At 39.9% G+C, this 16,448-nt stretch overlaps 1 protein-coding gene across 2 annotated transcripts in view; it reads left to right on the plus strand.

Annotated features, from left to right (window-relative positions):
• The window catches only part of man1a1 (mannosidase, alpha, class 1A, member 1), a 189,210-nt gene that overhangs the window by 83,918 nt on the left and 88,844 nt on the right, over positions 1-16,448 (plus strand). For both annotated transcript variants that reach the window (XM_030046877.1, XM_030046878.1), the window contains exons 3-4: positions 1,647-1,762; positions 13,497-13,577. In XM_030046877.1, coding sequence (XP_029902737.1) covers positions 1,647-1,762; positions 13,497-13,577 — 197 coding nt within the window. The remainder of the gene's footprint in view (positions 1-1,646; positions 1,763-13,496; positions 13,578-16,448) is intronic.

Here is a 16,448-nt window from a genome sequence, read left to right on the forward strand (position 1 = left end):
TGTCCCGGCAGGAACAGCTGGAATTGCACTGACGTGTTTGATTTACAAATTTAATCTTAAGCCCCGCTTGTGATAACCAGGGGCTCTATAGAGGCCAGGTCGTGTTATCTGGAGCTCATCATTAAGTTTCATTTTTGGTAGTCAGAAGTCTTCACAACAGTATAGTATGTGACAGGAACACGATGAGACCACTTTTTCAGTTTTATCAACTTAAATTTAGCCTCTGTGCTCAGACACATCCTCATGATTGATGTGACAAGCAACGCGTAGTCGCAGTATTTATGATCATTCAATGAGTAAATTTCTGTAGTCATTCAGAAGCATCACTGCTGTCAAAAATATGCTTTAAGTAATGTAATAAAAATTGGATATCAACCGTTCAGTATGCTGTTATTGTGTATTTTTCATATCAGATATCTTACCACATTAACCTTTCCAGCGTGGTGTGGGAGGATTTTACTGTACACTCTATAAAAGCTGCAGTGAAACCTGCCTTACTCTACCTGAAGGGGTAGAGTAAGGCATAGAGGGTAACCTAACCAAAATTTGTTTGAATAGTGTGGCTTTCAGTGGAGCGTTTTACTGTTTTCCCATGATGGGTGTAATTTCTGAACCCAACACAAATTATCTGCAGAACCTATAGACTTGTTATTTTGGACACATTCTACATAAAAAAAGCATGTTGTTTACAATGCTTTATCAACTCAAAAAAAGTTGAAATTTTAAGCAGCTTACAAGTCTCTTTCCTTCAAGTGTTATGGTGGCATCTGTTGTTTTTGTACATTTTTCTTCTCTGAAATGGCATTTGTTTCAAATTGTGGCTTGAGAGACGTTCAAAGTGAACCAAAGCTACGTTCAGCTGCGCTCTCTGTCCTCCTGTTCAGGGTTGGGGATGAAACACGGGTGCTGTCGCTGTTGTCAGTGGCCAGTATTTTGCCACTGAACACAGCGCCAAACATTTGAAGTGCTCAGTTTAGTTTATACTTCAAGCCAACAAGTGCAATAATGACACCTGTTGTCACTCGATGCAAGCTGAAAAAACAGCACAGCTCACAAAATGCATCATACACGAGGTGAATGTACTGTGAATGGGTTCTGACACCTGTTTCTGGGCATAAAATGTAGATCCACGTGTCAGCTGTCATTAGAATGTGGATGGGATGAAACTGTTGGTAGTGGACTGGACAGCAGCCTGAATTCATAGTATTTGCATTTTGCCATAATTCAGGGATTTTAACTCACCCATTACTTTTCTTTAAGGTTTTATTAACAAATTCTCTTTCTTTTTCTTTTTCTTCTTTTTTTTTTTTTTTTTTTTACCTTTTTTTGGTAATGATGTATTATTTTTTATTTATTTATTTTTTTTTTTTTTACATTTTATAAAATTTCTTGTTAATTTACTGGTCATTTCTTTCTGATTTGCTTATCACATCATCAGCATACTGTTCCAGTGATTTTTTCTTATATTCTAATTGCCTTTTCCCTGGTTTTGGATGAAGTCAATTAAATTTCCTCTGCTACAAATGGTTAAAATTGGTATCATAGTTTGCCTGCCACCCCTGATTTTTCCAGATTTTTTTTCTTCCCCTGACTAACCAGCAGAGTGAGAACTGATCTGTAACATCTGTGCTATGTGTCTATTGCAGGTAATATGAAGGGAGCAACAATCGTGGACGCTCTGGACACTCTCTACATCATGGAGATGTATGAGGACTTTGACGCTGCTACGGACTGGGTGGAGAAGAACCTTGACTTCAACGTGGTGAGGAGGCGTGTGTGTGTGTGTATGTGTGTGATGAGCTAGTAAATTTTAAAAATCCTTGATCGCTTGGCTCTAAGCCATAATTCAGTCAGGAGGCGCCTGAGTCATTCATGTAAGTGGTAGAGGTGCATTAGGTTTGATGGAGAGACCCTGACCCCTTTCCACCTGCATTCCCAGGTAATGGAATTGCAATCTGATAGAGCAATAAGCCGTACCATCCAGTTCCAAATGTACCCCTGATGCACTGTAGATCAGGTCAATCAGCCAACCCCCCTCCAGAAGTGTTTAGAAACACATTTGTTCACATTAACAGGAAGATATAAATGTAATATGTCAGTCCATATACAGCCACTAAGGAAATGAAACAAAGCATTTAGCAGCAGGTAGCTCAGATGGCAGCATATTGTCAGCTAGAACAGGGGTTTAAAACTCTCTCAAGTCCTGGACCCCCACTTGAACTTATTTTGCCCTCAGGACTCAGATGTGATATGTGTCAATCATGAGTTTGTCTTGGTGTCAAATCAGTTCAAAGTTTTGTGAATAAAACCTAATCAGCCATACATATTTCTGTGTTGTAGCGATGTGGAGTGAATTAAACCTTTGAAAACTGGCAAAGTCGCTTGATTTCTTCAAAAAAACATGCCAAAAAAATTTGCAAAAATAAAAAGTACAACCAAAATGCTGGAACATTAGTAAAACAAATTAGGCCAGGAACACAAGTAAAAAAAGAAATTACCCTACCTTACTCATTTTACTGAGGAGCCTCCTGGAAGACCCTGAAGGGCCTCACTTTGAAAACCAGTGACGCAGAAGGCAAAAACATGGCTTTCAAAGCTCCAAGGTTACATAACAATTTATGTGTTTATTAATTTGTGAGCTTGTGGCTCATTTGTCTTGAGGGTTTGATTCCCTGACAGAGTGGCGTGTTAATGCAGTGCTGTTTAGCAGTTAACTTGCAGCTCCTACATGTCTGACTTTCTCACAGTCACTGAATGCAAGCATAAAGGTTTGGAAACATAACCAGTTTTAACTTTGTTGGGACACTGTCAGGACACTGGTGGATATGTGCGAAAATGGTAGCAATATGTGAATTTACAAGACGAAGTGATGTGTTTTAGTGAGGGAAAGAGAAATTGGAGACCATTTTTTATCAGGTGTAAATGTAACCCAGCTAGATCAGACCGAGATGCAAATATGAGAGGCAGAATACTAACTGAAAGTGCCAAGCTGCATAAACGTCTTGGTAAAACTTTCATCTCACATCAGACCAAGCAAAAAGAAGCACAGCGCTCCACTCGTCAGAACAGACAGAAACATTCAGACATCGGGAAAGCTTCTAGTCTGGGACATTTTGAATGAAGCGTATTTCTGTGAGAAGGGCTCCCTGAAGCCGATCCTTCAAAATTCATGTGATGGAAACAAAAAAAAAGACAAAGAAAACAAATGTTCAGCAACAAGTCATACTCAAATAGCATGTCAATTATTGGGGTACAGAAAAAGATTTAACCATAACAGTGATTCTGCATGTTTAGCACCTACAAAATGTATATACATCACATCTCTGCCAATCACTCTGGGATTATTTTTCTTACCTTTTATCCAGCCTTTGTTTTCCATTCATTCCACTATGAAATGAAAACTAAGTCAAGCAGTCAAAGCAGCAGCACTGCTGTGTTTTGAAGACCTGAAAACTGGGCCTTCCTCCACAGAAAATAAAGAGAATTATCAGTTCAGTGCTATATGAATGGTGATGACTTTGTTAGCCACAGAAGCAGAACATTATCAGGTGGGTGTTTGAACCAAAAATTCAAATTTGAAGATCAAAGGATTTTAATTCTGTGTCGAGAAATCTCGAACACCCTCACATGATCTGTGAAGCGGTGTGTTGCAATGTAAAATGTGGGTAAGTTGTAGTAAAGAGAGCAAACATCCAAAATCACTGGCATGGCTCTTTAATTTGGATGTCAATGTGGAAACACACACACACACACTTGACTCAAACACCTGCACTTTACACACACTTCAAGGGTGAATAAGTAGGGAGGGATCAAGCTCTCTCTGATCAACTGTCTAGCTTTCTTTTTCCCTCTCCATATTTTTGCATCTTATTTTTGCTGTCCTGCTCCATCATGCACAAGTGTGTCTGTTTTTGTGTTTTTATGTGCAGTGTAGACATTGGAGATATCAAATTGCTGTTACAGCACTTTCTATTATTTGACGCGCTCAACTGTTACTCACACACATTGTAAGCGGGGTTGTTAAATTCCACAAATTGAAAGGTGCAGGTAAGCAGATATGCAGGTGAGGGCTCCGTGGTTAAGTGAGTAATGATGACTCATCAGATTCAAAGCTGTTGACAAAACCTTTTTCACTTTTATTACATGTCCTGTTGGAGCCACATTAGTATTGCTGGGGGAGGACTTGTAATTATTACCAGTGTCTCTAATTGAATCTGCTGCATATCTGCCATGTCTGTATTTTTTTACACGTCTGTGAAAGTAAAAGACCTGGAGGAAAATTTCTGCCGTTCTTCAGCAAAAAGCTCTTTTTGCATAGAACCAGCATTCTGTTGAGACCTCATTTAGTTAATTATCCCCCAATCTCTATTGCCTTGCAAGCCACGTCTACCCTCCTTCCCCAATAGTAGGCTAGGCAGTTCATCCTCAAAATTGGCTGCGTATTCAAAATCTTTTATTGTTTCACAGTTCGAGGACAGAAATACATAAAAAGACAAACAACTGCGCTGAAGGCTTTTGTTAGAGGAAATGTTTTCGCTCTCCATCCTGTCAGAATCAGTACATCACGTACAAATGACAACTATTGTTCTCATGGGCTTAGTTCCGTAGCATTTGTCTAACCTTGTGCTGTCCATAAAAACTGCACATGTGTGTGGTGCACTGTCTGAGTCATTGTTCTGATTTTAGTTGGAGTGTTAACTTTTCGAAACCGAGCAGCCTGTGGGCAGTTTTTTTTTTTTTTTTTTTTTTTTTTTTGTTAGGCTTTATTTCTTTTTATTTTGACATTTTTGATGACATCTTTTGGCAATCGTCTTGTAATATAGTTGTTGTATCCATCCATCTCGCTCTCTCTCTCTCTCTCTCTCTCTCTCTCTCTCTCTCTCTCTCTCTGTGTGTGTGTGTGTGTGTGTGTGTGTGTATGCACATGCACATACACAGTTGGAAATCTTGACTGAATTTAAACCAAAATCATCCACCCATTGAGGGCTGGATTCAAAATCACACCAAAAATCAAACTAAAAAATTAAAATCACACACTGATCCAACTTGCATGAATTTCATCACAGCAAGACATAATGTGACTCAGCAGTGTGTATGGCCACGCATGCCTGTATGCATGCTCCTGATGAGTCAGCTGATGGTGTCCTGGGCGAACTCCTCCCAGACATGGATCAGGGCATCAGTGAGCTCCTGGACAGTCTGTGGCGGTATTTGGTAGCGTCGGATGCACCAATACATTACATCCCATAGGTGTTCAGTTGGATTCAGGTCAGGGGAATGTGAGGGCCAGTCAGTGGCATCAATGCCTTCATCATTCAGGAACTGCCTACACACTCTGCCCACATGAGGCCGGGCGTTGTCCTGCACCAGGAGGAAGCCAGGGCCCACTGCAGCAACATTCAGGTCTGACAATCGCTCAGAGGATTTCATCCCGGTACCTAACAGCAGTCAGCGTACCCCAAGACCATCACTGACCCACCGCCAAACTGGTCATGCTGGATGATGTTACAGGCACAATAATGTTTACCATGGCGTCTCCAGACTGTTTCACGCCTGTCACATGTGCTCAGTGTGAACCTGCTGTCATCTGTGAAGAGAACAGGGCACCAGTGTGGACCTGCCAATTCTGGTCTTCTCTGGCGTGTCGAGCTGGACGGTGCTGGGCTGTGAGCACAGGTCCCACTAGAGGAGGTCGGGCCCTCACGCCATCTGCATGGAGTAGGTGCAGTAGTCTGGAGGAGGTCATTTTGCAGGGCTCTGGCAGAGCTCCTCCTGTAACCTTAACCCTAAGGAGCTGGTACCGGTCCTGCTGCTGGTTTGATGCCCTTCTATGGCCCTGTCCAGCTCTCCTCATGTAACGGGAGGTCTCCTGGTGTCTCCTTCATGCTCTTGAGACTGCGGCGAAACACAGCAAACCTTTTTGCAACCATACATATGGATGTGCTGTCCTGAAGGAACTGGACTACCTGTGCAACCTGACTGGGCTGCAGATACTGCCTCATGCAACAAGTAGTGACGAGGACTTTAGCAGAACACAAAACTAGAGATGAATCTGTCAGGAAGGATAACGAGAGAGCAATTGCAAAACCATTCCCTTTTTGGAGGCTGTCTTGTTATTGCCTCTCTATTGCACCTGTTGTCACTTTCTTATGCACCAAAACAGGTGAAACTGATTAACAATCACTTGTGCTTCCTAAATGGACAGATTGATATCCCTCAAGTTTAACTGACTTGGTGTTATGCGGTGATGACTAAGTGTTACCTTAATTTTTTGAGCAGTGTATATAAATTACATATGCGTATGCAGTATTTGATTTTTTTTTTTTTTTTTACTAATTTGAGGGTAATTTTATGATAATTTTCTTTAAATTTTATTTTAAATAATGATAATAATATATTTCCAATAATTATAAATAATATATTTTATTTTATTTATTTATTTATTTATTGCTAATTTTCCAGTAATAGTTTGCACATTTTCTGGTAATTCTTTGCTAATTTGCTAACATTGTGTTTGTTCATTTTTGGTTTTTTGTTACTCTTTTTTTGAAAGGCAGGCCAGGAGGAACCCATGCATATAATATGCTTATTATTTTTTAGTTAAATTAATCTATTATGTCCAGTAAATACATCACAGGTAGTGCAGCCTAATACAGGAATTTACATTAGAGATATTTCCATGTTAATTTCTAAGGTGTGCTGTGCTTGTGTGGATGTATAGCAGTGTCATCTTATTACGGCCTCTCATGCAGACACACACACACACACACACACACACACACACACACACACACACACAGACTCACAGCCCCCTTCCTTTGATGTTTTCTGCCTGTATTGTAGAAGCATCCTCATTATAACGTCTCCATTGAGAGCCGCTCATTAAGGAGAGAGAAAAACATTGTGTCTTTGTCTTTTCCTTCGTGTTATCGTGATACCCAAATTTGACTTTGATTACAGATACCATCCCTGGTATCTCAGTTCTGGTGTTAAAACTGTACCATGGATGCTGTAGGTGGACAAAATAATGGAAACAGATAACAATATAACAATGTTAAACCAGCTTTGAATCTACAGCAGCTGAAGTCCTTGTGCTTCTGTCATGTGTGTTGTGGGCCTTTCTTCAAGTAGGAAGGGAACTTGAGGGCTCGATGGGATGGAGTCTAAAATGGGTCCCTAACATTGTGGAATGGTGTGTGCACGTGTGCGTGTGTGTGTCTTAACATCATCATGCAATGTTTAAAATACTTTGTAGTCTCCAAGGGTAAAAAAACAAACAAAAAAATATATTCAGGGTTATCCAGCTGTCAGAAGTTCAAAGGCTTTGTCTCATGCATATATTTATATTTATTTTATTATTTAATTAATTAATTAATTAAAAATTTCCCCCTTTATCTCAACTTAGTACATCCCTTTTTGAAGGCATACTGAAGGTATAGATCCATTGATCCCAAAACACTGTGCTATCTCATCAGTGAAACAGTTGACTTGTTGGAAAGCCTCTTCATCTTATTTTAAGTATTTTATTTTCTAATTTTTTCAGTCTTTAATTCACAAACAATCACACTGAACAAAAACAAATGAAAAACAAGACTTTCTCAGAGTTTATTTATTCAGTAAATGCTTTGAATATAGATTGGACAAAAGAACGATATGGCATTTAATATAGATTGGACAGAAGAGGGATATGACGTTAGACCTCGTTCATAAGATTTAGGAATTATCTCCACAACTTACAGAATCAGTTTCGCAACTTAGGGTCATTAAAGCGTATCTGCTCCATGTGTGTTTTAAAGAGCAACCATCTTGTACAACATGGAGCTTTTGGAGATTTCTACTGGAGATTTCCAGTCTAGGGCTCTTGTCTCTTTGCCTGGAGTCATGCCGGTCATTAGGGCCTGTTGTAGGGCATAGGGAAGGGTGGATGTTACATCAGAGCATCCAAAAATTGCCAGATAGTGTTCTAGCGGGGTGTTTATTTTAAACACTTTTGAAAACCAGTCAGATATTTTGCACCAAAAATCAAAAAGCACAGGGCAGAACCAAAATAGGTGTGATAATGATCCCTCAGCTGTATGGCACCTGTCATACTGAGAGGATATTGAGCTATATATATTTGTTTACTTAATGTGGTTTTGGAGTAATGTAACCTATGTTGTATCTTAAACTGGACAGATTTCTGTTTTGAGTTTACAGATTAACTGTATTTTGGATAAAACCTCTTCCAGATCTTGTCAGATCTTGCCACGTGCAAGAGACCACAATGCAAAGGCACAAACAAAGTGATAGAAGGTCATGGAGTACACAACTCTTTGGTTTAGTTGTGAACTGTGGGATGTTTTCTTGGACATAATGCCAGATAACGGATGAAAACGAGTCAAAAGTGATATTTATGTAGAGGTCACCTATATGGCACAATCCTTTTCCCTCCACCAATCTGAGACGGAGTGAATAAATGATTGTGTGACCTTGGTGTATGCATGGAGACATTTGGACAATTTAATACTTAAGAGAACAACAAAATATCTTCTCATATCATGGTGCCCAGATTAAAATAACTTTTAGTCAGTGTCTATTGCTGAATGAAAATGAACTGGGGTGTCCAGAACATGAAAAACTTTGAAAAACCTTGATCTAATCAACCTTTAAGACCCGCAATTACTGGGAAATGTTTATTCATATGGGACTTGGCCAGGTTATATACTGTGTGTGTATGTGTGTGTGTTTGTGAGTCTCTTCCTTGTGGATAGCTCTGTCTGGCTGTGTATCTTGATTCAGACGATCTTGTCAGTCACTGTGATGTCCTGTTCAGGGGCCTTGGCAAAAAAAAAAAAGAAAAATAATTTTGGGCCCTTTCCGTTTTACCATATCTATCTATCTATCTATGTACACACACACACACACACACACACACACACACACACACACACACACACACACACACATATATACATATATATATATATATATATATATATATATATATATATAACTTGTTTACTAATAATAATGTCTTGCTAATTTTCTTTTCATTCTTCTTGTGTTGTTTTTTTTTTCTTTTTTTTCCCCATAAATTCGGAACCCTCATCCCAGGTGTTCTCTATGCCTCTGCAGCACACTCTCACAAAATATATAATTCCAGGGCATAGTCAAGTAGTGACTGGTTGGAAATGGCCCGAAAGGCTCCGATAATCACATGAGAGGAAATAACTGCAAGGCACAAGGAGCCACTGGCCAAGGAGTCAACTTTGTTACTTTTATAAGGGACAGGTATGATCCCTGGGTTGTTTAATTAAACGTTAATGGAGTTAACGTCATTGATTGCACACCCGATTGCACACCTGAGCTCAATCCATGGCACATCTGCTGGGAAATGTAGTCAGAGGCAATCTGACTCTGAAAGTCATCCAGTGAAACTCTTGTCTGTGAAAAACATCGCCCTCCTCCTGGGGAATTTTTCTCCTCTCTCCTCACTCTGCCCTCTCCAAATGTTAAAAAAAACCTCCTCCGTCCCTTACAGTTACAGTTATAACACAAGGAAACTAAGGCTCTGATCTTTACATGCCTTATTAGTGCCGTCCCTAGACCTTTGGGGGCCCAAGGCTCATGTATTTTTTCACTTTGTTTTTTGCATATAAAAATTTTTAGCATGCAGTGCAAATCAGACTGAAAATACATAGTAAGTTTACAAAGTTTTACTGACCTGAGTTGAATATATTTAGGTTTAGGATATGCTTTGACACAATGAAACATCAGCAAAATGTCATGGAATTTTCATAACTAAATGACAAAAGAAAAAAATTGTGTTTTGCAAAGGTTCTGCGGTTGTCTGCAGTGGTGACAGGTATCAGACAATTGCACTGAAACAATTAGTCGATTGATTGATGACTCAATCAGCAAAATTAATCAATTATAATTTTGATGAACAAGTAATTATTTTTGTAATTAATTAAGTACCCAGACAGTTGCAGCTTCACAAAAGTTTGCTTGCTTTCCTCCATTTCTACTCATAAAATGAATAGTTTTTCTTTTTTGGCTGCTGATCAGACTAAGGATGAGATTATAAAATATTGCTTTTGGCTGTGGTAAGTTGTGATGGACATTTCACATTAATCAATAGATTACACTAATTGACTAATTCCAAAAAGACTGCAAATGATTTTTTTTCTCTGTCAAGTAATGTAGAGTCCTGCACTGGACTAGATATTTGGTACCCAAATAAGTTAACAGTAAAAAATGTAATTATACAAATTCAAGGGTACTTGCACTGGTAAATGAAGTAAATGTGGCTGGTCAGCAGGTGAGTGGATTATTGTGAAACACTGCTGTAAGGCTTTCAAGTGAGCAGTCATTGTAACATGTAGTTTTACAGTGTTAAGTGTGTGTAAGAGAGAAAGCGGTATCTGGGTATCTGTGTGTGTGCTCACTGTCATGTGTGAATGTCAGTCAGTGTGCATACAGAATGCTACTGCCCTTGTTTATTTAATTTCCGCTCTGCTTCACTGTTTGGATTGATTCTGCCAAATACGGTTAATTATGATTTGTGATTATGATTGCGCAAGTAAACCTAAAGCAGTTTGAACTGATGAACTGATGAAATGATGACGCATGTTCCACCATAAACATGTTTAGATTAATGCATGATAGCCCTTGTTTGCAAGCAGTCCGCCTCACACCACTGATATGACGGCAGCACTGCAGGGAGAATTCCCCGAGGATAATCTTTACCACTGATGTTTTAGATACTGGAGCTGAAATAGTTAACCCCTTAAACTCTGACTTCCCTTAAATTCCCCCTGAAGTAGCATCACTGTTAGAAAAAGCACATTGTTTCAGTAGTATATGACAGTGTCACGCCCATATTGTGTATCTGCTGGTTGCAGCTGCATCACACTTACATTATGTGAAATATTTAGGCCCAAGACAACATTGTTTTATTGCTGCAGCATCACGTCATATAGAAACTACCCAGAGGTCTTGTGCATCGTGTTATACACATTAACCTGGAATTCACCAGGACATATTTGAAACGTTGGGATCTGTGCTAAAATTTAAATTGAGTAATAAACTTCTGTGGCTTTGAGTTAAGCTTCTCCACCCAGCAGTGGGAAACCCCCCAGCAGAGATGAAGAGGTTCATGCTATGAAACTCCATTGTCCGTTGCTGCACTGGAAATATCTCAACAAGACATCATATTGTCTAAGGGCGTTTTCACACTTGCCTTGTTTAGTCCAATTGAATTGAATTCTGGTGCATTTTTCCTTCTTGGCACCGTTCAGGTGTGAAACCATCACACCGAAACAACCGGACCACTACCCTGTTGAGGAGGTGGTCTCTCTTGGTTACAAATGAATTCGGGAGCAGTTCATTTGTGCGTGAACATGAACCAACCTAAGCAACATAAGCAACATAAGTGACATAAGCAACTTGGTGGCGCTAGCAGCTTGAAGTTAGTAACACAGGAGCAAAATGAATTGAGGCTTGATGAGGAGCAGCAAGGAAATATACCGGTATTTAGTGAGCACTGCAACAATGAAGAAATGCCAAAGCTGTTGATGGCGCTCCATGTCAGCCAAACATATATGTACAAAGTGAGAGAAGAAAAAAAAATCCATGAAGTAAACATCTCTTTTCTCTGCCTTACCCTAATGATATCAACTATAGTAAATATCAACTATTCCACTGAGTAAAACCACAGCAAACTGACCACTGACAGGGTGTGACAATGACTTGAGTTTTGTCAGCTATCAAGAAGAAGAAAAATACAGCATCAGACAACAAATGGACTCAAGAAGTGAATGTGTTTTAGGGTGGATTTCCTCTGGAATATGTGGCCTGGTTCTTCTCTGGTATATTTATCTGTTCCAGCTCGTTTCCCCTCAGTCAACTGAAGGCACAGGGGAATTTGCATTCAGTAGGGACTGGCCTGTAACCTTCAGTTAGAGTTTCTTCAAACTGCAGAGGGTTTTACTCTAGTAGCACAATGCGCCATCCCACAAACACAAATATCCATTTTGCAGGTCTCAGCATTTACATTTTAAATGGCATCTACAATATGACTGTCTCGGGCTCCCTCTCTCTCCCCAAATGGCCCCTTCATTACTACAGCCTCATATCTGTCACCATTGTAGCTTATTAACACCGTGCCACTAATGGACAGCAGCCAGCAGGAAGAAATAATATTGCCCTTTTGCATTTCAACCGCATGCCAGTTAGGGAGGAAATCATTCCATTTTAATTAGGATGAGTTAGCTGCTCAATCAGTCACTCGGAGCTGGGGGAAAAAATGACAAGACACATTTTGTCTGTAGCATATAATTTGTTTTTTTGTTTTTCTGTTTTTTTCAACAGGACACAGTCTATTGTGTTCTGTCTCCAGTCGCCAGCGAGGATGGCTTATGAGAGCTGTCAGTCAAGCACAAAGACTTCATCTGAGTCAGGAATCTGCACAGAAAGACGCAGAGAGAAAGATAAAGCCGCTCTGTTCAGCTGCGGGGACAAGCGGCTATATTAACTTGCGCTTTTTGTTACTCTGTTTCCTCATTTGTCTGTCAAAAATGACCCAGAAATAGAAAATGTTTTCTTAGATGTTTTCGGTAAGACATTTTGCATCACTCCCAGCAGAGGGTTTATCAGAAGTGCAAATGCAAACGAAATGAACTATAAAACATATACACTTGCTTCAGTGTTAATGTTCCTTCTAAAGCAACATTTGCTGCCTTTCTTGACCTCTCAGAGGAGTTAAACGGTCTAAAGATAGCTCTGAGGATCCTGTCTAAAATAGATGAGATGATTTTGGTTGATTGTCATACACTCTGCAAATCATCCAGACAATTTTGCATCAGTTCAAATCAATTCTTCCAACTATTTTTTGTGAACATGAAAAATAGGATATTTTTACAACAAACAAAATGCATTTCGAATTGCAGCTTGTTCACCCCTGTTGTACTTTAGAAATACATGTGAAACTTATGTGTTGCTCACAATGACAGTTCAACCAGAGACACAGAGACATATTTGTGCCCATTTGTGATATTTTCTGCAATATCGGACCATGGAGGTTCTTTCCTGAGCACAGCAAGTCATTGTTTTTATTTTATTATTATTTTTCTAAGATATTTTTCCATGCGACATGAATAATATTTGGGCAACATACTTAATCTATTTAATTTTTGGGAAATCATTTTGCACAAGAAGGCACTCTCATACAAAATTACAGATCAACAGCTATCGGCAGCTGCAGAAATATGTCGATAGGCCTCAAAAGCCTTCAGAAATCTTACCCTACCTGAGGCTGCGTAAGAGCCCAGGAATGCCCCGATGTTGAGCTGTCTCGCTTATTCTTACTTCACTGGTAGGAGGACAGAAGATGTGTACTAAAACACTGACTCGCCTCTGTCTGTTTGAGTGTTTGAGGTGATTTTTTTTTTTTTTTTTAACTGTCTGTCATGTAAGTATAACTACTCATGCTCTCTTCTTTGTCCTCTTGGCTGTAGAATGCGGAGGTGTCGGTGTTTGAGGTGAACATCCGGTTTGTTGGAGGCCTGCTGTCCGCCTACTACCTGTCTGGAAAAGAGGTAAGTAATGCCCGCTGTTGTGCTGAATGAAATCCTCTCTGCAGTGAACACGACTCGTAAGAGGAATACTGCTGGGTATAGGCTGGTTGAAGAAATCAAGGGCAGAGGGCAAAGAATGGGAGGTGAATGAATGATTGAATGAATGAGTTTATGTGTCCAAAATCCTTAATGTTCCTGCAGAGTTGTGTTCCGGCACTACCAAATTCTTTAGGACAGAGGTTCTTGTCCAACACTCATATAAGAATGAGTTGACAGCAACGTAAGAACTAAAAACATTCTGTTTTCAATCCTAGCCTCTTAAAGAGTATATACACACTAAATCACATATGGTACAAAAGTTCAGCTGCACTGCCCTTTGGAGGGTAGTGCAGCTGAATTCAGCCCCAGTCTGCTGGTTTGTTGGTCTTTGACCCAGCACGCTGTCGAGGAGTTCATAATACTCCCCCAGACTAGCCCATCCAGCGCCACTTTTCACTAGGTCTTTCTTGTAGTCTCTGTACTTCAGTTCTTTAACTTGCTGATAACTTGGTCCTGGGTTCTAACAAGCAGTGCAATTAAGTTTTTCTAGTTTTTCTTTCCATTTTCTCTGAAATTAAGGAGATTTTCAAATTGAAAGCAACAGTTTTATTTCTTTGGCAAACTACTACTCACGCTTTGATTTCTCCATCGTTGTCTCCATCTTTCCCTGTAGATTAATACATGCTTACTCTTGTTGTCACAGTTCCCACTTCACGTGTGACTGTTTTTGGTTCCAGCTGGGAGCCAACTTTTTGGCTTCTCAGCCAATTTAGTTTCAGATGAACAGCTCAGAACTGTCCAAAATTAGATTCTGGAACTGGAACGGACCCAGTTCCTTATTGGTTGAAAAGGCCTAACAGAGGATCTTGCCATCGACACCTAGTGAATAATGACATCAGTTTTGGGTTTGGTTGTAGCCTGAGGTGCAACATGCCTGAAACTTTAAAACTTTGGAGGGCAGTGCTACTCCTTAATAGTTATTTATAGCTGGCACAGACAAACATATACCACTCAGAAAAAAACTGGTTTGGTTCTTGGTTCTTAAATTATGTTGTCAGGTTTGCAGTGATTATTTCAACCATGAGCTGGTTGTCCTCTAATTTGTCCCAAATTAGAGGACTTTCCCAAGGGTTTTCAGTCTTTGCTTTCATTTGCAGAGACTTAAGAGTGTCCTGAGAGTGTTAAGAATCTCACGAGAAATTGTCCTGCAATATGACACGCAAGTGACACAGTTCTAGTACACACTTGCAAGGACTGTTAAGACAAAATCAAACATTGTCTTAAGTCTTAGGTGCAATGTGAGGACTTAAATACAAGAAAAAACAGCAGCAGAAGACACTCTTTTGAGCAGTTCTGTATAGATGATTATCACCTAGAGCCCAAGTTGTCAAATGTGATGCCTCTAGGACAGAAAGCACAGCAACATTCAGCAAACTGCTGTTGTTTAGTTTGACATACTCAGAGGGATGGGTTTGAGAGAATAGCCTTGTGACAGTTGCTTCTCTGAGATTCATAACTAATGCTGGAGAGTTTTGTTTGGACTGACAGAACCCAACCACCAGCAGTGTGTGAGATTGTGGGGAAACCGCATTTTGAATTATGGTTAAAGGATATGTTCTACCCTTGAAGAAAGTCCTTTTCTACACAAAATTTCTGACCAGTGAAGTAAATGCATGCTCCTATGTGGCTTTGATTGATATGGTTTGCTTGGAACTTAGCCAAACCAATACATTAATGTAACTTTTCAGAACAAGAGACTGTACTTTTTTATGCTTATGGGAAGCCTTGACAGGATACCTGGGGTTGATTTATCAAGAATTTGCAGGCCTTTTTCAAGTGTAAATGAGACAAACAGTATCTACCCTTGGTTTGCCAATAAAAGCAGCATTGCTGAAAATTGCATATGCAGCCAAATGTATATGTATTGTAGGGCATTCTGATGTAGGACCAGAGACCCTCCCCCAGGTGGAGGCAACAGTCATTGTTCTTTAGTGAGGGAGTACAGCTGAGATGTCACTGCTGAGAAATTTAAGAGATGGCTTCATGACCTCAAAGACTGATATGATTGGCTTAAACTGGTGCACAAGGTCCAGTGCCAAAACCCAGGGGTTTCCTGTCTCCTTCCTTTAGAAGATCTCCAGTAGTAGTGCTACAGTATGGGAGGAGGGAATGGAAATTGAATCAGATGACCCGCTAAATCTGATTTATCATGGCTGGTGGCTGATGCAGCAAAAGAAAGTGCACCCTTTATACACCCTTTGAAAAACACGTTGTAACTTCTTTGTGGCACCTTTGATCGGTTCAGCCTGTCTTTCAATCCGACCTGGTGCATAGAGTCACGCCAGCTCACATTAACTGGGAGGTACAGATCTTGGTCACATTGAGATCATATCTCAGTTCTGTCTGAACATAAATTCAGCCACAATCTGGATATTGAAAGCGGCATCATTAATTTATAACATAAAATGCCACGGCCAGCCTTTTACGGCACAGATGCCGTGGGGGTCTTTGTGTAGAGGCATACAAAATTGGAAATCCGTTTCCTCATATGAAAGTTATTTATCCACAGTTTGTCTCCTCTGTTTCTCTTGCAAACACAGACATGTTTCTTTATTTTAATATCTTTTTCATAGCTGCTGTCTCTGGTGCTGAAAGCCAGGCTCCAGACAGCTCTTTCAGGCATCTTTTCCAGCCAGTACTCATAGTCATAATCATAGTCTGCTTATTCATGCTTGCAAGAATATGTACGTGTTTATCGAGCTGCTGCATCAGTTCACTGTACCCCAGACTATGGCAAAGGAGCTGCAGCTAATATTATTTGCCATATTATTTCCACATATTTACTAAATTTCT

The sequence above is a fragment of the Myripristis murdjan genome, chromosome 24 (genome assembly GCF_902150065.1).
Source record: "Myripristis murdjan chromosome 24, fMyrMur1.1, whole genome shotgun sequence".
NCBI lineage: Eukaryota > Metazoa > Chordata > Actinopteri > Holocentriformes > Holocentridae > Myripristis > Myripristis murdjan.